The 27,973-nt window shown below is 34.0% G+C and overlaps 1 protein-coding gene across 9 annotated transcripts in view; it reads left to right on the top strand.

Moving 5' to 3' along the window:
- CDKL5 (cyclin dependent kinase like 5) overlaps window positions 1–27,973 on the top strand; it is a 251,901-nt gene that overhangs the window by 181,549 nt on the left and 42,379 nt on the right. For 6 of the 9 annotated variants that reach the window (XM_074299881.1, XM_074299880.1, XM_074299884.1 and 3 more), the window contains 5 exons: window positions 9,062–9,152; window positions 10,347–10,536; window positions 16,907–16,987; window positions 19,418–19,578; window positions 25,741–26,776. In XM_074299881.1, coding sequence (XP_074155982.1) covers window positions 9,062–9,152; window positions 10,347–10,536; window positions 16,907–16,987; window positions 19,418–19,578; window positions 25,741–26,776 — 1,559 coding nt within the window. The remainder of the gene's footprint in view (window positions 1–9,061; window positions 9,153–10,346; window positions 10,537–16,906; window positions 16,988–19,417; window positions 19,579–25,740; window positions 26,777–27,973) is intronic. The other 3 variants (XM_074299887.1, XM_074299886.1, XM_074299885.1) reach the window with 1 other exon arrangement.

The following is a 27,973-nucleotide window of genomic DNA, read 5'->3' as shown; positions in this document are numbered from 1 at the left end:
GCAGGTACTTTAAAAATTCAAATTCAGATTATTTTGTGAAGGATATCCAAAGGTATAAAATGGAGCACTGAAGGGAAAAACTTTTATAAGGTAGAAAATTTGACAAGCCCATGTACTGAACATACCTGTTAGTTTAAAACTTCATGATATTTTCATTTATATAATGGTTATCACAAATTAAGTTTGTTTTCCATTGCCTGAATAAATGCATAACATCCTTAAAATAAATGAAATTTGAATAGAAAAGTATATAAACAATACATCTAGTACTTTGAAGTGAGAGTATTAAAAGAATTGTTTGTAGGATCCTTGCTTTCATTTGATCCCATAACTAGAAGGCAACATAAAGTGTCCTTTTAATTTAATAATGTTTTATAAGGCATTAAGTATCTATAAATATTCTCTTGTGAGAAACTGACCTGTGGAATTAATAATAATTTAAAAATAATTTTTTAAAAGGCAGGGGTAGCAATCCTGATCTCAGACAAAGAAAAAGCAAAAATAGACTTAATTAAAAGAAATATGGAATGAAACTACATTTTGCTAAAAGGTACCATAGACAACAAAGTAATATCAATACAAAACATATGCAGCAAATGATATAGCATCCAAATTCTTTTTTTAAAAAAATAACAACTTTTTTTCAAAATACATGCAAAGATAATTTTCAACATTAACCCTTGCAAAAACTTTGTTCCAAATTTTCCCCTCCTTTCCCACTTTTCCCTTCCCCAGGCAGCAAGTAATCCAATATATGTTAAATATGTGCAGTTTGTCTATATATCTTTCCATATTTATCATGCTACACAAGACAAAAAGGAAAAAAAATGAGAAAACAAAATGCAAGCAAACAACAGCAAAAAAAGTGAAAATGCTATGTCCTATCCACAATTAATCCCCATAGTCCTCTCTCTGGATGCAAATGGCTTTCTCCATCACAAGTTTATTGGAATTGACCCAAATCACCTCTTTGTTGAAAGGAATCAAGTCTATTACAATTGATTGTTGCTGTATACAATATTCTCTTGGTTCTACTCATTTCACTTAGCATTACTTCCTATAAGTCTCTCCAGGTCTTTCTGAAATCAGCCTGCTGATCATTTCTTCTAGAACAATAACATTCCATTACATTCATATAACATAACTTATTCAGCATACACTCAGTTTCTAGTTCCTTGACACTATAAAAAGGGATACTAGAAACATTTTTGCCTGTGAGTCCTTTTCCTTTTTTTTATAGCATTCATTTACTTTTAAGAAGTTAAATGAATTACAATTTCATGACCAAACAAAAAATAGATAGCTTACAAAATACATAAAATATATAATTTTGATTATATTAAATTAAAGAGTTTTTGCCTAAAACAAAATCAGTTCAATCAAGATTACAAGGGAAGCAAAAAACTGGACACAATCTTTATAATGTTTCTGATAAGTCAGAATTCTCAAATATATGGAGAACTGAATTTCGAAGACTATAAGCCATTCCCTCATTGATAAATTAATTTGTACAGATGGTTTTTTTTTTCCCCCAGATAAAGAAATTAGAGCTGTGGGAATACAAAAAAGTGCTCAAAATCACTTTTGAGAAATGCAAATAAAAACAACTCTGAAGTGCTATCTCCTATCAGATTAACAAATATAATAAAAAAAGGAAAATAATAAATGTTGGAGAGTATGTGTGGAAAACTGGGGCACTACTGTACTGTTGATTAAGTTGTAAATTTGTCTAACCATTTTGGAGAGCAACTTGGAACTATACCAAAAAGACAACCAAACTCTGAATATTCCTTGATACAACAATGCCACTACTAGATCTGTCCATTTATTTAAAAATCATAAAAGAAGGAAAAGAATATATGTAAAATGCTCTTTTTGCTTAAGACAGCTCTGAGGTACCATTATACACCTCTTAGATTGGCTAAGATGACAGGAAAATTTAATGATGAATGTTGGAGGGGATGTGGGAAAACTGGGATACTTATTAATACATTATTGGCAGAGTTGTGAAATGATTAAACCATTCTGGGGAGCAATATGGAACTGTGCCCAAAGGGCTATAAAACTGTGCCTACTTTTTAATCCAGCAGTGTCTCTACTAGACTTGTGTCCCAAAGAGATCATAAAAAAAGGAAAAGAACCCACATGTGCAAAAAATGTTTATAGCAGTCCTTTTTATAGTGACAAAGAGCTTTAAACTTGAAGCAGATGCCCATCAATTGGAGAATGGCTGAATAAATTATGGTATATGGATGTTAGAGAATATTATTGTTCTATAACAGGATGATTTCAGAGAAGCCTGGAGAGACTTACATAAAACTGATGCTAAGTCAAATGAGTACAACCAGGAGATCATTGTACATGCCAACAGCAAGATTATGCAATGATCAATTCTGATGGATGTGGCTCTTTTCAACAACGAGATGATTCAGGCCAGTTCCAATCATCTTGTGATGGAGAGAGCCATCTGCACCCAGAGAGAGAACTATGGAGACTGGATGTGGATCACAACACAGTATTTTCACTATTTTGTTGTTGTTTGCTTGCATTTTGTTTTCTTTCTCATTTTTTTTTTCTTTTTGATCTGATTTTTCTTGTGCAGAATGGTAATTGTGGAAATGTGTATAGAAAAATTGCACATGTTTAATATATATTGGATTACTTGCCATCTATGGGAAGGGGTGGAGAGAAGAGAGAGGGGAAGAAATGGAATATAAGGTTTTACAAAGGTGAATGTTGAAAATTATTTTTGTATGTTTTGAAAATAAAAATTTTTTTTAAAAATAATAAACTAAAACATTCTTTTTGCATGTAAAAATATTTATAGCAGCCTTTTTTGTGGTGGCAAAATATTGGAAATTGAGGGAATGCTTATAAATTGGGAAATGGCTAAATAAGCTGTGATATATGAATGTAATGGAAAATATTCCATTATTGTGCAATAAGAAATGATGAGCAGGCAGATTCAGAAAATTCTGAAAAGAGTAGTATGGCCTTATGGAAAGAGTTATGAGCAGAACCAGAAAAACTTTGAATATGGTCACTGTGTGATGATCAACTATGAATGAATAAGCTTTTCTCAGCAACAGAATAATACAAGACAAGTACAAAGGATTCACAAAGGAAAATGTTGTCCACATCCAGATAAAAAAAACTGATGGATAAGTTTTTGGAAAAAAACTTTATTTTATTCTTTTTCATGTATTTTTTCTCCTTTTGATGTTTCTTTCAGAACTGTGACCAATCTGAAATATGTTCTACATGATAGCACATGTTTAACCTCTACAAATTGCTTATCATTTTAGGGAAAGGGGAGGGAAGAGGATAAAAATGTGGAAATCTTACTTTTATGAAAATGAAGGGTAAAAATTGTCTGGACGTGTAATTCAGAAAGATAAAATATTATGAAAACAACAAAAATAAACCCCTCCAAAAAAGACCCAGAGCTCTACTCCCTGCGTACAACCTCTGGCAGGTTCTAGCAAACTAGAAAGGCTTAGAGGGCGTGACGTATGATAGACTTGCAAGTCTGTTGTCAAAGGACCTATCTAGATTTGGAAGAAGGATCACCACCAGAAGATTAGCCAGTAGATAATGAGCTTTTTTAAACCTTGCAGTTTTATAAAGGCCTTTTACAAATGTGTCATAGAGTTTGTATCATTATTTGTCCTCTGTTCTCAAAGAGGACCATAACATCAAAAAGGCAATGTCATGACATGAAAGTGATTTGGATTTAAGTGAGGGAAGTCTGTGGAAGGTCATCTGACTCACTTTCCCTTCTAGAGCTATCTGGGTCCAGTGGCCAGATATAGTTCAGGATGATTGAAGATGGCCCTGGACGCAAGTGGAAGACCTTGGTCTTTTTTAAGGTAAGGTCTTTAACAGGTCTTGATTTGACTAAGGTCATATCTATTCAGTGATTAAGGCTAGGTAGCAATTGATGCAAAGAATGGCCTCTTTTACCTACTTCTCCCCTTAAAAAACTAAATACACACAGGCGCACACACACATACATAAAACACATAAATCTGGGAGATGAAGGGTTACTTGCCAAAACAGAAATGATTGTTATTTACATTCACTCTGGATCAATCAAGACCCAAACCATGACACACATTTTTGAAGAATATCTTTTTTTGGTTTATATTTTTTTGATGGTTTTTTAAAAATATAATTTGGTTTTCCTTTAGTCTTGATATCATAAGCACATGTTGAAAAGATACTATCTCCCGTTGCATATTTTCTTGTAACAAATAAAAACAAGCAAAGCGAAAGTGATTACATTCAACCCTAGAAGAACACTTTCTTCTTCAAAGAACTTGGCATATTTCATTATCTGTTTTTGAGGAACATCAGACATTTATTCAGAGATTGACTTCCTCTTATTCATCTTTACATTTTCCCCCTGATTCTCATACTTTAAAAAAAAAGGGTTTTTAAAGTAACAATAATAACTAATACTTATATATAGATAGCACTTTTAAGATTTACAAGTTGTTTTATAAAGATTGTCTAATTTTACTCTCACAAAAATCAGGAAATTATTGAATTTATATCACCACTTTATAGATGTTGAAACTGAGGCTTAAAAAAGTTAACTAACTTGCTAAAGGTTCTCAAGTGCTGAATTTGAACCCAGATCTTATTTTTTTCCTGAGTATTTTAAGAAAAATTTAAATTTTGTTTTCAATTTCAAACTCTCTTCCTTCCCCACTCATTGAGAAAGCAAGAAATACACCTAGTCACTATACATAAGAAGCAGCGTTAAAAATATTTCCATGTTAGCCATTTTTTGGAAAAAAATGAGAGAGAGAAATATGCTTTTGGACAATAAGTCCATCAGTCCTTTTTTATGAAGGTGGATAGCATGTTTCATTGTCTTTTGGAATTGTGGCAGTTCATTATAATGATCAGAGTACCTAAATTTTTCACATTCAATTATCTTTGTTAGTGTTGCTGAATAAATTGTTCTGGTTTTGGTCACTTTTCTTTCCATCAGTTCATAAAAATCTCTCCAGGTTTTCCCTGAAATGATAGCCTTCATTTCTTACAGCAAGATAATATTCCTTCACAACTTCTTGTTAGGATTCTTACAGATGTTATCGGCCAGAACTTGAGACAAGGTAATGTGCTTAGTTCACACCTTTAAAAGGAGTTTACATCTTTAAAGAAGTTAACACCTTTAAAGGAGCTTGATCATTGGTTCTGTAAGGAGTTCCCACAAGCCCATTCTCTGGGAGGATATAAGGAGCCAACATTGACTGGGGGAGTCAATCTGATGTGAATCAAGGGGAGAACTTCAGGGAAGCTCAAGGAGATTCAGAGACAGGATTCAGTGGATTGGCAAGTCCAGCAGATTCACAAGTCTAAAGGAACTTCCAGGAGATTCACACCTAGGATTGAATTCTGGGAAACCCACAATCCCACACTCTAGGAGATTCAGATTCAAGATTTCATTCCATGTCTACCTTCATGCTGGCTGGAGGCTTTGGATTCAGAGGGAGCTGGAGAGAAGATTTGGAAAGAGAAAATAAAGGACTTTAACTCCTGGCTGCATTTTGGGATTGTTGAACTGAACAGAAAAGAAGGCTTCTTCCAGAAGCTCCCCAAGAAAATCTGCCCCAAGAGAACGATCATGATTTAGAGATACAGATCATTGCAATTTGGTGCTCAACTTGGGGCAAGGACTTTTGCTTACCCTGACTCTGGATGATTCTGAGCCCTTCAGGGAGCTAGCTCAGACTTTACAACTTGTTAAGCTTTTTCTCAATTTATGGACATCCCCCTCAGTTTCCAATTTTCTTTCACAAAAAGAGCTACTATAAATGTATTTGGACCAGTTCATGACTCCACCAGTAGTGCATTAATATGCCTATTTTCTTATGAACTTTCTAGTATTTATTTTCCTTTTTTTTTTTTTTATCTTAGCTGTTCTGTTTATTTATTGGAAATGAATGTTATAAAGTGATTCCTCAAAAATGTTGTAATTTGCATTTCTCTAATTTTAGTGATTTTTAGAGAATTTTTATATGACTTGATACCTTTGATTTTTTTTTTTTCCCTCTGAAAACTGCTATTTCATATCCCTTGACCATTTATCAGTTTAGATTATGGTAGTTATTTATTCTCATAAATTTGGCTCAGTTCCTTATATGCTTGGTAAATAAGACTTTTATTAGAGAAACTGGAGACTCCATGGGATGATTCTCATAGCCCCATTCCAGTGTATTAAGTATCCTAATCCAATCTGTGAGCATAATCAATATAAAATATGTGCATATTTATTATATAACTAAATATAATGTAGTTCAATATAACTAAATGTTCACAGGGAGAACATAGCAATTGAAAGAAATCAAGAAAGGCTCTGTGTATTAGATTGTACTGAAGTGAGAGAATCTAAAAGGCACAGGTGAGAAATTAATCCTTTCTGGAAATGGAGTACAGCTTGTGGTACAGATAGAGAGTCAGTTTTTGATTATCACTAAGTAAGTGATAAAAGTTAAAAAGCTATGTTTGAGTCATTGTGAAAGACTTTCAATGCCAAACATTTCCCATTTTGTCTGTTATGATCTTTACACCTTTTTTGTTTAAGAATTTCTTCTATAATTGAATCATTCACAAAAAAAATAATAAATTATTTCAGTTATGTGAAAATAAGGTTTTGTGAATTTTTCATCAGTATAATAACTGGAAAAGGAAGCTATTGATTGAGGAAAATCTTTGTATCACATACTTCTAGAAGTCTGATATCTATGATAAACATAGGTAATTAACAAACATAAAATACTAACAGTGTTAAGTAATCTAAGAATTCTCAAGGAATAATTGCAAGCTGCTAACAAGTACAAGCAGTATCCCAAGCTCCATTTCCCCACAAGCTAGGCTAAGCTTTTTTTTTTTTTTTTTTTTTTTTTTTTTTTAATGGTATTGAATACTTCCTTGACAATTATAGGCAGGGAAGTAAGCCTTATTGAAAGAATGCTGTGTACTTGCTCTACAAAGCTTTTGATAATTGTTAAATGGATGGGAGTCCATCATTTTGTTCTATTCTTGAAACCAGACTATTGGATTAGTTTGAGGTCTGATCTACTACAACCATCATATGAAAGATTGCTCTGCTACTTAAGAGAAAAGCAAATCCAACAGGTGCACAAAAGATTATCAAAAAATGGAAATAGTGTTTTTTTAGGATTCTTACAAGATACTTATGTACTTAGTTCATACTTTTAAAGGAGTTCGCTCATTGGTTCACATATTAGACTTCATACCATTAGAGAGTATATAAAAGGACAAGCCCACTCTCTGAGAGAAGATAGAGAGCCAGGATTCAGTGGGGAGATTGGCAAGTCCAAGAGATTCACAAGTCTATTCATGGACTTCCAGAAGATTCACAACTAGGATTGACTTCCTGGAGATTCACAATGCAGAAACTCACAATCCCACACTCTTGGAGGTAGAGTCAGATTCATTCCTACTTTGACTTTTGTGCTGGCTGGAGACATTGGGAAGACTGGAGACATTCGGACAAGAGCTCTCGGGAATCAGGGAGAGAGATAGGCTCCTAAGAAAGCTAACCAGGCACAGAAAAAGATTCAGAATTTTGAAGGACACAATAAAGGATCCAGATTTTAACTCCTGGCTGCATTTTGGGATAATTGGAACTGAACTGAAAATAAGGCTGCCTCCAGAAGCTTCCCAAGAAACCTGCTCCCAAGAGAACGATTATAATTTAGAGAAAAAGAACATTACAGTGTTTGGAGGGTCATATAGTCCCATTTATATGCTTTGTGTTTCTATTCTGGAAAACACTTTGGAATTATTCAAGAAGTAGTGACTAAAATGACCATAATTCTTTGCCTAAAAATCCCATTAGAAACACCCATGAATCCCAAAATATAGTGAAATAATAGGAATTAGGGATAAAGTATATGTCCATCATTTGGGGAATGACTAAACTGGTAACATAAATATAATGGAGTATTATTCTTGAAAGAAATACTGAATATGAAAAATTTAGAGAAACATGGGAAGACACATAACTCATACAAAATGAAATAAACTGTATTAAGAAATAAAAGGATTACACTATCATATATGGGAAGAACAAGGACAACAATAAAACAAGTGAAACTGGAACACTGTACAATTATGATGATCAATAAGCTTGTGCCTAGAGAATCATTGCAAAAATGAATTTCCTCCCCTTCTTTGCAGAAATAGGGTCTTATAACTGTGGAATATTGAATATACTCTTTTTAGTTAATATCTTGATGGTTTTGCTGAATTGCTTTTTTTTTTTTTCCTTTTAACATTTTGTTTATAACATGCTGTGGGCCAGGGAAAGAAAGAGCTATATTTGAAAATGAAGGTGAATTAAAACAAGAGCTATTAATTTTTTTTTAAATGAAATTTTATATATTTTAAAAATGGATTCTTCCCTAAACATGGTTGTAAAAAGTATTTGATTTTATCCTTTTCTAATTTTTATGGTATATATCCATTTTGAGTTTAATATTTATTATATGTTAAAAGATTTTGGTTTAAACTTAATTTCTTTCCATCTGCTTTTTAGTTTTCCCTGCAGTTTTTGTTTTTAAAAAAAGAATCTTCCATTTAGTAATTTATGTACTTGGGTTTGGCAGACACTGCTTTCAATTGCTTTTGTTTCTCCCTATCTAATCTATTTTAAGATTGGTCTTCAGAGATAGAATATTCAAGCAAAGCACATTGGGTAATAAATTCACATTTACATATCAGTTTAAAGTATGCAAAACATTTGTCATAACAATCCTGTGAGGTAGGTAGTTGAGGTATCCTAATTTTGTGGATGAAAAATTTAAGGTTTTGAGGATTCAGGTACCTTCTCTGGTTTCGTATATATACTAGAAATCACTGAGGCAGAATTTTAACCAATCTCAGTTTCATTTTCAGCACCCTGCATAATGCTTCTTATACTAATAAATATGAGCATAGGTATTAATATGAAAATCCCAGAATCATTTTAGTTTTATACTAAAATTAAAAACTATACTTTCTCAATAATTTTTTTTGCTTTTAGGTTTTGCTCGGAATCTATCAGAAGGCAACAATGCTAATTATACAGAGTATGTGGCCACCAGGTGGTACCGTTCCCCTGAACTCTTACTTGGGTAAGCAATAATTTCCCAAAGTACAAAAAAATAAAGTCTAAATCTTTCTTTATCACATACTATGAATCAGTAAGGAAAGTAAGCATGGCCTGAATTGATTAGTAATATAGATTTTGATTGAGTTATTTGTATACTTATAAATAGAAAAAATGTCTATCACAGAATCCACGGATTCTTTACCTGAAGGAGGGGACTTAAAGCTAATCTCTAGCTGAGTCAAAATGATAGAGTTTGGGGAGAGTGTTAAGAATTGAAATGGTAACTTACAACTGAATGTTGGCAGGACAGTAGACTCAGAGCAAGACTGTAGTCTGGGATCACTTTACATAAGGACACATAACCCAAATTTCTCAGTAATCCCAAGGAAAATAATTTCATTAATTGAATATTGAATATTAAATTGAATGGATATTAATAAAAATAATTTAATAAAGCACATTGTAAGCTTCGCTGCCCCTAGTGATATTCTTACCTAATCTTGAATGTCATTTAAATCACATTTCATTTTAAGCCAAAAAAATGTAAATATTTCCCCACAAGAATGTTGAAAATGAAAACATGTCTAGTGCTTGCATGGGATAAACTTCTTTTATCTGGAAATAAATAGAACAGCTAATTTCCCAGCAATGTAAGATGAATAAGATCTTACCCAAAGGAAAATATACCTGTCTTTAACACAGATAAGGTGAATCAGTTGTATCTGTCTTTAACACAGATCAGACTATAGTAAGTCTTTAAGATTTTAAAGTATGAGTATGAACAGTTTTTTAGATGGTACAAAGGAAGGTCATTGGAGGTTGGGGTGATTTTTTTTTTTTTTTTTTTTTTTTTTTTTTTTGCTTTTAAATACTAGCATTCAGCACAATTGCCTTGTACATGATAACCATTCAATAAATGTTTTTATTAATTGAATTGAATAGCTGAGTACTTACTAACTGAATAAGTAGATCACAGAATGTCTGTATTTTAAGTGACCATATGCCTTGGAATTCTTATATAATGTTTGGCAAAAAAATAATTTCTGTAATTTTTCATTTTACCATATAAACATTCTCACTCTACTTGACACTTTTCTGTTACCTAGAATGCTTAAAGATGCTCCAAAACATTAATCTTTCATTTTTTTTACACAAAACAATTTGGAAATGTTTTATTTCTTTAATTGGTGTGATAATTATTCCTTTTGCTTTTCAGAGCTCCCTATGGAAAATCTGTAGATATGTGGTCTGTGGGCTGTATTCTTGGGGAGCTTAGTGATGGGCAACCTTTATTTCCTGGAGAAAGTGAAATTGACCAACTTTTTACTATTCAGAAGGTGCTAGGACCACTTCCATCTGAGCAGATGAAGCTCTTCTACAGCAATCCTCGTTTCCATGGGCTTCGGGTAAGGCATTCCTTTGAGGGGTTGTGGGGGTAGGGAACCCATACTCTAGAATTTTACTTATTGTTTATTAGCTTTACAAGTTAATCTACTTATTGAATATCATTTCTTTTCCCACTAAAATATTTATAATTCTTCATAATTAAAGTGTTCCTTAATAACTGGAGAGAAAATAGTTAGAATAAATTATCATGGACAGTTTTTCAAGTTTAAATACATTCATAACTAGAAATTTAAGATTTCTAAATCTTTTTTTGGCAACTTCAAAATTTATTCATTTTTCTAAATCTTTGCAAAAGCTGTCATATTATTTAAATAGCATATTTTAAGGGGAAATAAATATGTGAATAGTCTTTGGTAAGTGGAGAACTACATCACTAGTACAGATCATCATCTTCTCCACAGCTTAAAGAGAATTATGTCAGGGCTTCTGAGATTTCAGGACTTAGCCAGGATCCGATATCCCACAAGTGTCAGAGGCCTTGAGCTCAGACATTCCTGACTCTGAGGCCTACCTTCTATCTGCCCTACTATCCTATTTAGGAATAAGGATAAATGTTATATGTTTAAGTTAGATAGGAGAAGGGCTGGCATGAGTTAATTTCTTATCTCTGAAAGTTTGTGTATGAGCTGGGACAGATCACTTCACCTATCAGGAGATTTCAGCAGCTTTCTAAGATTCTAAATTACAGAGAAGATGCATCAATAGACTGTTTCCTTACTTGTGAATTTCCTGTATCAATGAAATCATATGCCCACTACTAACCTATAGCTATATAAATAGAACATATGCATATAATATACACAAATTTTTTAGCTTAGTTAATATTTTAATTTAATTTTTTTTTCCTGAGGCAATTGGGGTTAAGTGATTGCCCAGTGTCACATAGCTAGGAAGTGTTAAGTGTCTGAGGCCAGATTTGAACTCATGTCCTCCTAACTTCAGGGCTGGTACTCTATCTACTGTGCTACCTTAGCTGTCCCTAGCTTAGTTAATATAATGTAAGCCCTTTGAAAACAGTGAGAGTTTTATTTTTGTATGTCTATCACTTATCTTTTTACATAGTAGACATATAAGGTAATAGTAATTTTGAAAAGATGCCTTATATTAATCACTTTATAATTCATATTATACTTATTAAAGGGTGCCTTTTTGTCTTATCACAATGAGAAGAAAAGGATATTTTTAAAAACAGTATATTGACTCAAGCTGTCCTATTTTTAGTACTCATAAATCTTTTAATAAAAGCACTAGAAGGAGATTGTTAGGAAGTTGAGTCACTCTTGACATTATATATATTAAATTTTTGTGACAGATGGACAGTTAGCCAGTTGCCTTTCCCTCAGTACTTTCAAGACTAGTTTGGACAATAACTAAGCTCTTCTAATATAACATGCCACTTGGTAGCAGGCATGGAAAATAATCTGATTTTCCTTCCCCATAGACCCACTTTCACTTCTCTATTTATTCTTTTTCTCTATTTATTCTTTTTTTTTTTATTTATTTTGAATATTTTATTTATTTCTCTATTTATTCTCTATTTATTCTTTCACCATATCCTTCACACCTTAATTCTTTCGACTTTATATAATCCTTGTCACACAAACATCCTCTCAGTTATCTCTAGCTCCCAGGTAAAGGAAGTGGGGTTGGGGGTGGGAGGAAGAGAAGATACATAATTGGATAACCTTACTTCTGTCATATAAATTGAAAGAACATAACTCCAAGAGTGCTTAAATTTTCCTACTTTCCTCCTTTCCTCCTTCCCTTCCTCCTTTTCTCCCTTTCTTCTTTCCTTTCTCCCTCCCTCCCTTCTTCCCTTTTCCCTTCCTTCTTTCTTTCTTCTCTTCCTCCCGTTCTCCCTCCTTCTTTCCCTTCTAGTGCTTTTATAAAAAACTTTGAGTTCTAAAACACACGCTAAATTAAATAATCCCTTTTATCTCTGTTCCATTACTTAGCCAAAGTCCTTGAAAAAGCTATCTATACTTGTTACCTATACTTTCTCTACTCTCCGCTCTTTTACAGTCTCTGAAATTTGGTCTTTCATGAAATGTGTGTCCCCCCCCCCCCCCCCATAAAAAAGGTTTCCATCTTTTTATTATCTAGTGTCCCAGGAAAGTTATTTTAATTGTTGCAAGAGAGCATACCACAGTATTTTAGCTAAGACCCAAGGCTTAATTTTCAAGTTACTCAATACATACAACAAATAACTTGGTAAAGTGAACAAAGCAAAATTACAAAAATGTATCAGTTGCAGAAATAAAAATATCAGGCAGGTTGCCATGTTGCAGGTTGTCGTGAACTTTTTTGTATAACTGGAAGATTTTACCCATTCTATATATACTTTGGAATTAATATTATCTGATAGAGAAAACCAGACTGAATTCTGGGAACCTGTTAAGTCATTCTTTGTGATCTTCATACAAAAAGACACTCACTGTAAACACCTTAAAATTATAGAAGAGGAAACCCTTCCCAATTTTATCTGTTTAAAGCCTGCCTGTTCTTGAACACATCTTGAAATCTGTTTCCTTATGAAGCCTTCTCTAAGACGTGCCATCCAATGTTACTACTTTCTAGCTACTTATAAATATTTACATATTTAGTTTATTGCTTTATGATAACACAATTCTTATTCTTTTTCCTAATTGGCTCATGTAAGTCTTGTCTGTGCCAGGATGAAGATCGTCATAGTCTTTGTTCTCTGCCTTTTGCCTGATATCACTCAGTAGTCTCTCCTTTGAATTTCACCCCTTTCTTAACGAGTTCAGTCCTTGAGTTTATTGTCTTTCTCTCCTCCCCAACTCCTACTCTTATATTAGAAAGGAAAGGGAATAAGCATTTATGTAGCACCTGCTGTGTGCTGGCCACTGTGCTAAACACTTTGTACAAATATTGCTTCATTTGATCCTTCCTACAATACTGAGAAGTTGAGGTTGTTATTCTCATTTTGCAGTTGAGGAAAGTGAGACAGATTTGCCTGGGGCCCCATGCTAATACTTAGTATCTGAGGCTAGATTCAAATTCAGTTCTTTAGAAGGTGAGGTTTTCCAGAGGAGCATGGTGGAGGATGTTGGTTATATATTCCAGCCTACTCCATTACCAACAGTCATCTTTTCATTGTCTTCTATGTGAAGTTTATTTTTATGCCACAGAGGCAATGACGTTATAAAAGATCTTGTAAGTGAAGTTTTGTTCTTGTAATCAACAAACAGTAAATCTGATGTCTTCTTTTCTACAACTTTTAGTCAGTTGTGACATGGTAAAAGATGTAGTCCATTGTTGAATATTGAATATTAGGAATGCCTTTTTGTTCCTTAAGAATTTTCATTAAGGATGTTCTTGATACATGTGTAGCTGACTCACATAAACATTTTCTTTAGATAGGAGGGTAGATACATAATTAAGTAGTTATTAATGTTTTCTCCATCACTTATTTCTGGTTTTAATAAGTTTCAAGATTTCTTTCACACCTTTGTTATTTTTCCTTTCTTCAGATAATTCATTTATCAGTCCCTTAGTGCTCTCATAATTCTCTTCTTTCCAGCACAGATTTTCTCTAAACATATTTGATCCAGTCTGCCTCCTTTTCCCCATATTGTTTGATGCCATAAGTAAAAATTGTAATAACTGAAACTGATTTATCTGACATTTTAAGGTTTACAAAGCTCTTTGCATTATTGCATTTAATTCTCACAAACATTTTGGGAGGTAGGGACCATTGGTTGATGGAAATACTGAATCTAAAAAAAGGTAAATGATTTGCCAGTGAGTGGTCAAGGCAAGATCCGAACCCAACTTTGTGGCTCCAGAAATTCCATACATGAGCCCACATTGCCTCCCATTGGAGCAGAAAGGAATCTCTGAGATCTTTTAGGCCTTCATTTTACAAATGAGGAAACTGAGAGTTTAGAGAAAGAGAGCACTTAAACTCCCTCATAGGCACAATAGTTTGTCTTCTGCCTCAAAACCCTTTCTTCCAAGAAGTGAACTTCGGGATCCTGCAGAACTACTGGTTACTTTCTCTAATGGATAGAAAGGAAGCCCTGCAGTGCCTCTTGGTCTATAGCCTGTCATTAAAGTACTATTTCTCAGTAACTAAGGTGCTAAGACCACATCCTTAGGACTGTCCTTATTCTTCTGAGACAGGCTGTCTGCCTTTCTTCATGTTCATTTATTTTTACTCTCTCTCCTCCTCCTTTCTCTTTCCACAATTCATCTCTCTCTTCTTATCTCCTACTGTCTCACAAAAGTGAGTATCTTTCTCTCTTTTTCTTGCAGAGCCTATGCCTCAATTACTTTTAGGTATTTTAGAGTCCTAATTTCTTAAACTATGAGTCCTGATCCTATATGGGGTCTCATAAAAAATGTGGGGGAGTGCAAAATTAGGATTATGGAAATATTTGGTTTTTATACCTGTTTTATATATCTATATACTTGGGGTCATGTAAAATTTTCTCAGGCAAAAAGGGGTCACAAGTAGAAGAAATTTAAGAAACCCTTCTCTTAGAGGAGCCCCTAGATAAATAAGATAGTCAGTGATAGCAAAACTTATCTAAAAAGATTAGTTCTATTTAAAACATTAAAACACGCCAACAACAAAAAAAGTGTCTGTAGAAAAGTCAGTGGCTTAAAACCCTGGATGTTAATATGTCATACTATTGTAAGTTAGGAGGAATCTTGGAGGCCAGTTAGCCCAATTCCCTCATTGTAAAGATAAGGAAATTAGCTCTCAAATCACACAGGTAATTGAAGAGAGCCTGTCTTCTCTCTCTCTTTATACTAAGCTCATGGCTTTCATTTTGAAGCAATTTTAGTCCATTCCTTTAGCACAATGAATTTGATTTGTTTCATTCTCACTCTGTTTTGTTTCCAGAATCTTGGCTTTTTAGTGGAACTGTAATGCTCAGTCTGTTGCCATGGAATTTAATCTTACATTCAGTTCCATTTAAGGAATTTTTTAAGTTGAGCATCTTCAAGAAAATGATAATTTTAAGAACTGATTTTTGTTGTTGTTATGGGATCTATGATTTTATTTATTTGGAAATTTGTGGTGAGGAAATTCTTCACCGATGGATACCAGCACCTACTCTGCAACTTAATCTTGGAAAGTGGCTTGAACCACAGAGTGGCTCAGTGACTTGGCTAGCATCACATAGTCTATGTCAGAAACAGGATTTTGATTCTTTGTCTTCCTAACATCCAGGACAATTCTCTTTCCACTTTGTCTCAACATCTGAGTAAAAAACCAGTACATTATAAGAATGTTAGAATTCCTTGCTTAACATTTACTTACCTCTGAAAAAATAGAGTCACTTCTGGCATAAAGGCTTCTGGATTATGCAGTTAGTAATCACCTAAGTAAAATATATTTGTTAAGTAAAAAATACTTGTGGCTAATGATTGGAAAATGATTGTGGGGTGAGTGAGAGTAAAGAATTCAGAATGACACCAAAGTCATGGTCCTGAATGACTGGCATTGCACATGGCATAAAGGGGGAATTTGGAAGAAAAGTTGAGGGTGTGCTGTAGGGTGGAGTTCTGGGGAAGGTAATGTGTTATAAACATGTTGAATTTGAGATAACTACAGGACATCGAGTTTGAAAGACCTTTAGGTATTGCTGACAAATTATGTGTTATATTTCTGGTCAGCAAGGTTTATATCTTTTCTACTCTGTCCCTTTGTCTCTACTCACATAGCCACTACTGTTCTTAACTCAGGACTTTCACTTTTTACTCAGACTGTTGTTCTCCCTGTCTCAGAGCTCTCCCCATTTTAATACACATTTCACAGAAATATAAAAGCAATTTTCTAAAAGCACAGATTTGACATTGTCACCCTCTATCAGTTTTATATCAGAGTCCTCCTCTAGCCAACTGAAGTCATTGCACTTGAATTACCCATGCTAATTCTCATCATTAGTATCAGTATTACAGAGTTGATAATGTACAGATAAGTACTGATAAGTATAAATGATAGATCTCATTAAATGGTATCATTCAGATGCTTATTTCCATTGGGTTAGACTGAATTTCTATATTTTAATTATAATTTCAGTTAGTACGAATTCCTCAGGAAATGATTTCAGGTTATTGTGTTTTGTACCAATACTTTCTACTTATTTTATGTACTTATTTCATTTACAATACTTCTTTCACATTTTGTCATCTTTATTCTGGAATAAACACAATTCTTACTTGGAAAAGTTGTTCCTGCTAACCAATTCCTATCATTTTTATTAATCTTAAAAATAATACATATATAGAATAATTTTAGTAATATGGTTTGTGATACTGTGTTATCTCCTTTTCACAATACATCTCCAATTTCATTTCCTATATACTAATATTATTCTTATGTTGTGTTTGCAGTTCCCAGCTGTTAATCATCCCCAGTCTTTGGAGAGAAGATATTTAGGAATTTTAAGTGGCGTTTTGCTTGACTTAATGAAGGTAGGACTTTGTAATCCTATTTCTTCATACACAGTATTCTTCAATTTATATTTTACTTGTCTCTCCCTAGGAATATATTGTAAAGCATTATGTGCATTGGCCCCTATATTAGGTAAGAGGTTTACCAAAGTGAATTGTGGAAAGTGAATTATAAATAACATGGATAATCTATTAAGTTGCAATGGTCTTATGTTTTGACATTTTACAATACATTACAGAATATTGGCATAAATATATATTTATGGTCTTTAATAAATATATATATTTAATTTTTATCATAGGGCTAATTGACCAGCCAAAAATATTAATTGATCATACTATGTATTTGAAGCCCAGTTAATAAGTATTTTAGAAAAATACAAGGAGCTTGTAATCTGAAAATCATCATCACTTCATAATTGATGTTTTATTTGTTAGTTATTTTACTATAGTTCCTATCCAACTTATTTGATTAACTTTTTTAAAAAAATCAATAAAATAAAGTGGAAAAACTAGAATAAATAGAATTTTCTATTTTTTCTATCTTTGTCATTTACTTTACTTTTAAACCCAGAATTAAAAAATAATAAGAATATTTCTGCTTTGAGAAACTCATTATGAATAGGCCCTTGTGCTGATGTTGGCTATGTCTACATGTTCAAATTGACTATATTAAAAAGTAGCTGGTGGGGCAGCAAGGTGGCACAGTGGATAGATCACCAGCCCTGAAGTCAGGAGGACCTGAATTCAAATGTGGCCTCAGACACTTAACACTTCCTAGCTGTGTGACCCTGGGCAAGTCACTTAACTCCAATTGGCTATGATAATGATAATTTGAACTTACTATGTCATTGATCACCATAGTGACCTTAAAATAATTGGTAGCCAGTATGAAGATAAGATAAAACAGTTGTGTTGTGTTTCTTATTGGTGATGAAGTTTGAAACAATTAATGTTATTTACAGACTTCTTAGTATTTTCATAGCATTGTCCTGATCTCATGAAGGAATTATAAGTAGTATGCACAGTAGTTTTTACTGATAACATTTAATACCATATTTCAATGTAAAATAAGAACCAGAAATCTGGGTTCTCCAAATTCATATACATTCATACTTATTTTTAGCTTATGTCTTTTAAAAATGCAATCGTTGTAATGCTAATACCAATGAAATCAGAATTATTCTGCACCCACCCACACAAGTAATTTTTGTTCTCCAGTTAGGAAAAAGAGTCGTGTAACATTTAGAGCATTGTCTGATTCAGTATTAATGCAACATCACTTGCTTCGAACCAGTGGCTTAAGTTTCTGAATAAAAGCCCTTTGACCAGAAGTGAATATTTTCATTTCCATTTAAACTGGGACTCCAAATCTTAGTTTGGCTCTTGGGCATGGTTCTAAAGGATCATTAGACTGAGTAGCAAAGAAACCAGAGGTCTAGTAAAATACTTCTCTTTTTTCTTTGTAGCTAACAACACACAAGAAGATTTTAGCTACTGAATATGTTTATAAAATGATCCAATTTAAACCCTATTCATTTAGCATTATTTTTTCCAAAAATGGCATAGATTCATAGGGCTGGAAGGTGTTTTACATGTCAACACAGTTCACTGTCCTCTATTTATTTTACAAGTGAAACTGAAGTTCAGAGTGCCCACATTTTCACAGCCTCTAGAAACAGCATCTATTAGAATCTAGTTGTGATAGCTCCCAATCTAATGCTTTTATTTATTTTAATTCACTTTATTTCTTTATTTGAAATGCTCTCTGTTACTATCCTTTTGTTTTGGGACAACTAGTTGATGCAGTAGATAGAATACCAGCCCTGAAGTCAGGAGAACCTGAGTTCAAATGTGGCCTCAGACACTTAACACTTCCTAGCTGTGTGACCCTGGGCAAGTCATTTAACCCCACTTGCCTCAGGGGGAAAAAAATCTCCTTTTGTTTTTACTTCACTTTTTTATTTCTTAACATACTTTTATCCCCCTATTCCACAAGCAGTTTTTAATAATAAATATTAAAAATGAAAGAGGGGGAAAAAAGTTCAGCAAAACCAACTAATTCATCAGTCAGCTCTGACAATATTCAATATATGAAATTAACTTATCTCTGCAAAGAACAATGGAAATAGAATTTACTCAGCTTCTTGGGGAGGGTCAAGATTTGTTATTACTAATTTAAAAACTTTCTTTTTCTTACTTTCTTCTTTCCATTGACATTGCTCTAGATTTATGCATGTTGTTTTCCTGGTCTGCTGGTAGTTTTATTTAAATTTAATTTAAAAAATAAAGATTGATTGAATTTATTAATGTTTTAAAGTTGAAATGTTTCCTAATAATTGGGGGGGAAGATCTTAAAGTTGACTTGATAGAAAATTTTTAAGTTTATTAATTTTTGTCTACTTAAATTTATATTATTTTTTCAAATCCTGGATTTTTTTTTCCGTTAAGAATTTATTGAAGTTGGACCCAGCAGACAGATACTTGACAGAACAGTGTTTGAACCATCCTTCATTTCAAACCCAGAGACTCTTGGATCGTTGTGGAACTTCACCTTCACGATCAGCAAAGAGAAAACCATACCATGTTGAAAGCAACACATTATCTAATAGGTAATTATTTCTTTCTAAGACAGTGGAAAGCAAGATTGGCCTTATATCACTTAAAATAGGTGAATGCTTATGTGCAGTGACTGGCAAAATAGGACCTCATGTAGCCTATTAGATAGAATCAGGCTGTGTTTGAAATCCAAGAGTGGGCAGCACATTCTTTTAGGTCTGTGAGTTTGAAATCCTAGAGTGGGCAGCACATTCTTTTAGGTCTGTGAGTCTTGTATGAAAATGTGAATATCCTTGAAAGGGTAACAGATGAAGTCTTATCAGCTAATATAGTTTCCAGCCATGACAGATTACAGATAGAGTAAGGCCTTGTGAGAATGACATGATATGTAACAGGATTGGGGCAACAGGCTGCCATAAGAAGGGGGAATGAATTGAATGATGGGAGAAGCATTATTAACAGAATATTGATAGAATTTTACTACTGTTGGTGTCTTTTAGAGGCTTCTGGTTTTATTTAATTTTCCTATGCTTTTTCAGAATATTCTTAACTGAAATTTCTTTGGTAATTCTAAGTTTTAAAATATGTCTTACTGATGATTTCAGAAATTTTGATTCATTGAATCAAGAATTTACAGTATTGTTAGTTGATGTTGTTTATCTTGAGTTCAGAAAGTTTCATATCTGTTCAGTGCTGTACATTTCTGTGGTAACTTGTAGTCAGTAACTGTAGAAGAGAGAGTATTCCAGCCATGGGGATTAGTCAGAGAAAATGACAGTAGACAAATGATAGAATGTCTTGTTTGTAGAATAAGCATGAAATCAGTGTCATTAGATTAAAGAGAACATGGTGGAGAGAGAGAACAAGGTGGAGAGTGAGGTGTAAGAATACTGGAAAGGAGAAGTGAGCTAGGTTAGAAGGGACTTTAACTGCTGTTTTGATTTTGATCCTAGAAACAAATGATTAGGCGCTTCCCACCTCACATCTATACTATTTGAGAGCCATTAGAGTTTATTGAGTTGGGAGTATATGTTGTTACACCCCTATGGACTACTATAACCTGGTAGCTCCCCTAGAGTTACTCTTAATGCCCGCCCTTCAATGGCTTACCTATCTTTAGACACCAACCCGGATAGATACAGACCACCAGGAGGTAGGGATGAAGCGAAAGAGGGAGGGAGATGTGGTACCTGGAGTCAGACACCGCCTGTTTAGGCTATGCCCCACCTCCAAGTAGGACTGGCCTGTGCCTTGGAACCTCTCATCCCTCAGGTCCTCCCACATGCTTTGAACTGCATTTTAAAGGCTTTTTAACCCTTACATATGTGACATGGTGAGAGCTGTATTTTAAGAAAGTCACTAGTGATTTTATGCAGGTTGGTTTGGAGTGGGGAGAGATGGGAGGTATACAGACTCACCATTAGTCTATTAGTCTAGATATGAGGTAGTAAGAGCACCAAAGTAGTGGTAGTGTTTTGTACAAGAATTTAAAATATATAATGGAAATCTAGTTTGAAATATCTAAAAGTCAGTTGGAAAGGTGATGCTGGAAATCAGCAAAGGTTAGGAGGAAGATCAGTAGGTTTGAAAATCATCTTCTTAGAAAGAATAATTAAATCCATGGGAGCCAATGATATCATCAAGTAAAACAATATAGAAGGTGAAGAGAAGGCCCAAGATAAAACCCTGTGAGTCACCTTTGGATTGAGGCTCTGACCTGGATGATGATCCAGGAAAGGAGGCTGAAAGTAGTCAGAAAAAAAGGAGACACAAGAGGTATACAAGAAAGTGGTATCCCAAAAACCTAGCCAACAGTATATCAAGGAAAGAATGATCAACTGTGTCAGAGACCACAAAGAGGTCAAGGAGAATGAGGATTGAGAAAAGCACATTGGATTTGTCATTAAGAGATCATTGGTAACTTTGGGGAGAGCAAAAGGATAAAGTCACAAAGCAGATTATAAGGGGTTAAGAAGAGAGTGAGAGAAGAGAAAAATAGAGGAACCTTTTTAAATTTTAGCTCCTTGCATTCCAGAACTCCAAAGCTTATGTGACTTACCATATTCACTTTTCACAGTAGTGGGGCATGGAGGTATGCACTACCAAACCTGGCCTTTATCTGCTTTGGAAAGGTGCCATATGTATTTCCTTAAATAGAAAGAGTTTCTACAAACGTCTGTACCAAAGGGATTCATCTTATCTTTGAGTCAGTATTTCTTACTGATCTTTGGCAGCGAGCACTGCCAATGTGAACAGAAATGTAAATAGCCTATTTAAGATATTATATACAAGGCTTGCTAGCTTTCCTTTGGGGATTTGCAGGTCTAATTAGACCATTATACTTTGGTAAATTAAAATCTTACTAAGCCTAATGTAAAGTAGCCAATATTTAATTATTAAAAATACTATAGAAATAATCATTAAAGCCTTAGGAACCGAAAAGATCACCAAGGGAGTTTATAGGAGGAGAATAGAGAAGAATGCTTAGGACAGAGTCTTGAGGAATCACTTCCCTTTATGAGGGTATGTCAAGGATGGGAAACGAGATAAGTAGGGGGAGACTCAAAAGAAAGCAATGTCATGAAAACCCTGAGAATAGAGTACCAAGTAGGAGGGAATGTTACATATTATAAAAAGTTCAAGAAAAATGCTAATTGAGAAAAGGACATTGGAATGTCATTTAAGAGATCACTGCTACCTTTTGGAAAGAGCTGTTTTCAGGCAAATGATGAGGTCCCAAAACAGGTTTTAATAAAAAGTAATGGGGGGGAGGGGACTGGGTAATGATGACTTTTTCAAGGAGTTTAGGAGAGAAAGTGAAACAAGATACAGTATTGTAGGTAATTGAGATAGAAGCGGGTTTTTTAAAAGGTTGGATGAACCTTGTGTTTGTAGTTAACAGGGAAGAGCAAGAGATGGAGAGTAATTGAACATCAGAGAGACAATGAGGATTGTAAAAGGAGCAGTCTTCTGTAAATATAAGAGAGATTGAAATTAAGGATGCATGTAAAAGAACTAGCATTAATATGGGAAGAACCATTTCATCATCAGTGACAAAAATGAAGGGATAGATTGTGTGAAAAAAATATCAATGATATATGATATGAAGATAGAGGAGAAAGCCTTGATTTTTTTTCATTATAACATACGATGCAGTCCTTAGCTGAGAGGATGGGAGATAAGCAACCCATAGGAGTCTTGAAAAGAGACAAGGTTTGGAACAATCAACTGTATTGAATGGGATAGGGAATCAGAGAGTAGGAGGATGACAAATTTGTAGTGGACCCAATCACCTTGGTTTTGTGATTTCCTCAAATTCTGGAAGCATATGAATCTGATAGCAGGGTTTTGCAAGGAATGAAAGGGTAAAGAATTGGAGCACATGGAACACTTGGATTTTGACCCAGGACAAATGGGCAAGGGAATCAGGAGTAAAGCTTAGGGTAAAGTTGAACTGGTTTACAAAGGTTGAGATTAAAAAAGGACGAGATTTATTGATAACATTTATTTGAATGTCATTTTGGTATTTGAATACTTTATTTTAGCTGTATATTTTAAATTCCTTTTTTAGGACTGTTAGATACATTTTGGGAGCTCAAAAGTCTGTTATGGACCCTTTCCAGCTCATAATTTTAAAAGGAGAAAAGTATGTCAAAAACAAAAGTGAATTATTACAAACTTAACTATTGTCAATTGTAACTTCAATGAAAAAAGAGCTAAAGTATTTCATGTACTGGTATTCAGTTGCAAATTAAATTCAGCAAGATATCATAGACCTGCTTTAGCACTTATTCTGGGCCAGATACTGTGCTACATGCCAGAAATATAAAAATAAAAATGAAATTGTCCTTGGCTCTCAAAGAGCATGCATCTGCAGGTAAGTTGGGGGGTAGGTGTAATATGTACAGAATCAGGTATGAGACAAGAAAAAATTGTTTTAGAAGATACCAACAGGAAGATTGAAGGGAGGTTATTCTTAGCTGAGCCTTTGAAGAAAGTCAAATATCCTTTGGAGTGAGCAGAGAGTACTTTCTGAATATGAGACATAACGTGCAAAGAAAAAAAGATAAGAAAAATTATGTTAAGTTGAAGGAACAGTAGTACTCTGGTTTAATTGGAACTTGGAAATAATAAAACAAGAGAGTATTATGAGATAAAAAGGAAGTAGGAACTGAGTTATGGAAGGTTTACATTTTGTCCTAGTTGTATTGAAGTATATTTTTGGAGCAAGGAAGCAATATAGTCAAACCAGTACCTTTGAAAGATTATTTTAACAATTGTGTAAAGGAGAAAAAGAAAAGCTAAAAATGAGAAGATGCATTAGTTAGGCTGTTGTGATGGGCAAGAAAGAGGTGATGAGGTCCCAAACCATAGCAATGCAGATATACTTGGAGGAAAAGGTACAAATGAGAAAAACATGTTTTTTGAAAATAGAATCAACAAGGCTTGGTGGAGATAGGAGAGAGAAAGGCAAGGATGATTTTAAAGTTGTGAACCCAAGTTACCAGAAGGATAATGGTTCCCTCAAAGAAAAGAGGTAAGTTTGGGTTTAGAGGAAAAATTAGTTCTTTTTGATTCCTGAAGGACAAACAGCTGTGGTTTAGAACCTAGAGGCTTTAAACTACTAGTCAACAGTTTATGTTGCCATCAAAAAGGCAAAAAGAAAGAAATATTTTCCCACATCTGAAATTTGATATTTAAGAGTTTTTAATTAAGATAGGGTCTTGGGGGGGAGTGGGGAGAATTAGTTTTTTGTTGTTTTTGTTTTTAATAATGTGACTCTTGGGCCCTAAACTGGAAGTTATTAATGAAATATATTTTGAAGAAGAGACATTTAGCATTACTAAAGGCTTCCTTAATGTCAGCTCTTTGAACAGCTTCTCAAATAGTTCTTGATAGAGATCACCATCTGAGAAGTGGGAGGACAGGAAGAAGTCCCTTGTTTCTGATGCCTAAACATACATGCTGATGGGGAAAATTTGAAAGCTTATTTTCATAGATTACCATACTGCTGAGAAAAATGTGACATTTCTTTCATTGCAGCATCAAGAGAATAAATCATACCTAATGAAACCATCTCTGACAATAGCTATATTTGAAGCAAGATTTTTCTGAATACTTGGAAAGAACAGAGAATCATTTATTTATTGTTTCTTTATCAAAAACCTGTCTATCCCAAACTACAGTTTCTCTTTTTGAAAGATAAAGATAAAATGAAATAATGTTAAAACATCAGAGTTCCATTTTTCATAATGAAGTTTTATTTTGCATGACTGTTTTATTTTGTTTTCAAACTTAAATATGAAACAAGCTTTTAAATTTTGGAGAAAGTCTCTTGTTAACTTGGAATTATGGTATGTGAGCTAATATCTGCTTTAAACCTTGAGGAAATCTGATCATGTAGTGAGAATTCCCCATTCAGTAACTGATCCCATTTTAGGGTACAAAATAGAAACTGTGCAATTATTACTTTTCTAAAATGTGAGTACAGATAATTTTCTTTTTCAGACTTCACAGAGCATTTTGGATAGAGACAAAACCAAGTTAACACTGCTCCCAATCCCCCTTCCCTCTTTTCTGACTGTTAAATGAGTTGTGATAAAGCAAATGAAATAAGAAAAAGATGATAAAGGGGATAAATAAATGCATTTCCAACCTTATTATGTCTTTCTAAGTGCCTATGTGTGTACATAGAAAGGTTAGGCTTTGTAAATGAAGTAGTAGCTTTTCCTCACTAGGATGTTTGAGATGGGATTAAATGAAAAATTGAAAGTGAAATCTTGTTTACTTGCATCTAAGGAAAACAAAGGGATTCTAGAGAGTCTCTAGCTCTTGATTGTATTTCTTCTTTTCCATAGATGTTTTATAATCAATTAGTTTTTCTTCATGAGACATGATTGTTTCATAGACAGGGCCAAAACAAAACATTAGTTACACTAAAATATTAATTTTAGAGAATTTGTGGGAACAATATTAGTAGGGAAATGATTTCTATGGACTATCCACAGAATATCATATGGAATATTGTCACAGAAAATTTTTTGCAATGAAATTTTACCCCAAATTAACTACAATGTAGACATGTTATTTTTAAAAGTTAGCATTTCTGTTCATTGAGAAATCTTTAATATCTGATCATTTTAAACACATTTTTGTATATGTCTCTGTTTGAGAGGAGAGTTCATATATTAATGCTTTTTTTGTTTTTAACATAGAAATCAAGCCAGCAAAAATACTGCTTTGCAGGCACATCACAGATCTAACAGTAAGGATATACAGAACCTGAGTGTTGGACTTCCACGGAATGAAGATGTTCTTCCAGCAAGTGAAAGCTTCCTCAATGGAAATCTTTCTGCAGCTTCTCATAGTCCCATGCACACCAAACCCTATCAAACAAGTAACCCACCTGGATCCGCAAACAAAGATCTCACCAATAACAACATTCCACATCTTCTTAGCCCCAAAGAATCAAAAGCAAAAACAGAATTTGATTTCAGTATTGACCAAAAGACTTCTGAGGGCCCAGGCACAAAATATCTTAAGTCAAACAGTAGGTCTCAGCAGAACCGCCACTCATTTATGGAAAGTTCCCAAAGCAAAACTGGAACATTACAACCTGGTGAAAAGCATGGACGACATAGCTACATAGATACTATTCCCCAATCCTCTAAGAGTCCTTCTTATAGGGCAAAGGCCAAAAGTCATGGGGTTCTGACCGACTCCAAATCTGTGAGTAACCTTTCTGAAGCCAGAGTTCAGATTTCTGATCCCAGTAGCAGCAGGTATTTTCCATCTAGCTGCCTAGACTTGAACTCTCCCACCAGCCCAACCCCTCCCAGGCACAGTGACAGTAGAACTTTGCTTAGTCCTTCTGGGAGAACTAACCGAAGTGAGGGCACCTTGGACTCAAGGCGAACAACAGCAAGACATTCCAAAACAATGGAAGAGTTGAAATTACCCGACCACATGGATGGAAGCCATTCACACTCACTCTCTGCACCCCATGAATCTTTTTCCTATGGTCTAGGGTATACCAGCCCTTTCTCTTCCCAGCAACGGCCTCATAGGCATTCCATGTACGTGACTCGGGACAAAGTGAGAGCGAAAGGCTCAGATGGAGGCTTGAACATAGGGCAAGGGATGGCAGTCAGAGCCAACAGCCTTCAACTCTTATCACCACAGGTACAACTTAGACTATTCACCAGATCTGTTGGCACATCACGGGAAGATGGTGCAGAGGATTTGAATAGGGTCAGTCTGAAATTTTGCCTGTTGTAGGATATCTTAAGGATACACTATAGGGGTAGTTTCTAAACACTTAAAAGAGAAAAAAGTGAATCAACAATATCTGTTAAAAATAATAATAAAAATAAAACAATAATAATGCTGAATCTTTGAGTCATTGATAATTGGGCAATAGGGAAGATTTATTAGTTTTCTAAAAATCTGATTCCTTTGTTAAATATTACATTACAGCACATTTTTCTGATAGAATTTTATTTTGAATTAGTGGTAAAATCCATAGGGTTTTCTTCTTAGTTTTTCACTTTGAGGGTGTATTCACAGGCATCTTCTTTCATTTCACCAGCCCACATGCTCTAAATACTTTCACATTGACTGCTTTCCTAACTTAGTTGCCTAACTTAAACCAAAAGTTTTTAAATGGCTGCAGATAACTTTTATTTTTCAAGTTTTTGCGTGAATTTTTGATGTCTCTAAAACAGTAAAAAGATAGATTTTATATAAATCTGTTTTTTGGAGACATTTTAATGATTGAGTCCAGATGTGATTTTTCCTAATTTAAAATTGATAATACCTTTGAAGGTACAATAGGGTGCTTTGAAATGACATTTTTATGACATTACACATTCACCTGGATCAAGGAGAAATGAGGTGAGATTTCTCTTTTGATGGAAAATATTTTAAAGGGAAATCATTTAATCACTACTCTTTTAGAAATCTATTTTATGCTAAATATATTTGGTCAGGATAGTAGCAATAAAAATAGCTCCCATTTATATGGCCTTTGGAGTTTATGAAGCATTTTCCTCATAACTTTGTGAGGTATGTAATCCCAGCATTATTATCTTCAGCATTTTACAGATGAGGAAACTGAAGTTCATGGATCCCTTAACATCTCTACTATGACACAAGTAGGAAGAGACATAACCAGCACCCAACTCTAAGTCTCAAGACTTTTCTAAAGCATAACATACCATAATAGATTAAGAATATAAATGAAGCCTATGACCATCCTGTGTATACAGAGAATAATGAGATAAAATGTTATCTGAAATATAAGATTATCAGTCAATGAGTATTTACTAAGTTGTTTCTACATGTTGAGCTTAGTGTAGATGCCATAGGAAAAAACTAAAAGCATATGTTCTGTGCCCTTAGTTTGCTTTCTAGTTGCAGAGACCAAAAAATGACATATAAAACATAGAA

This window comes from Sminthopsis crassicaudata, chromosome 3 (genome assembly GCF_048593235.1).
Source record: "Sminthopsis crassicaudata isolate SCR6 chromosome 3, ASM4859323v1, whole genome shotgun sequence".
Classification (NCBI taxonomy): domain Eukaryota; kingdom Metazoa; phylum Chordata; class Mammalia; order Dasyuromorphia; family Dasyuridae; genus Sminthopsis; species Sminthopsis crassicaudata.
The sequence above is the reverse complement of the archived record's forward strand: the minus strand, read 5'-3'. Positions and strand labels throughout refer to the sequence as shown.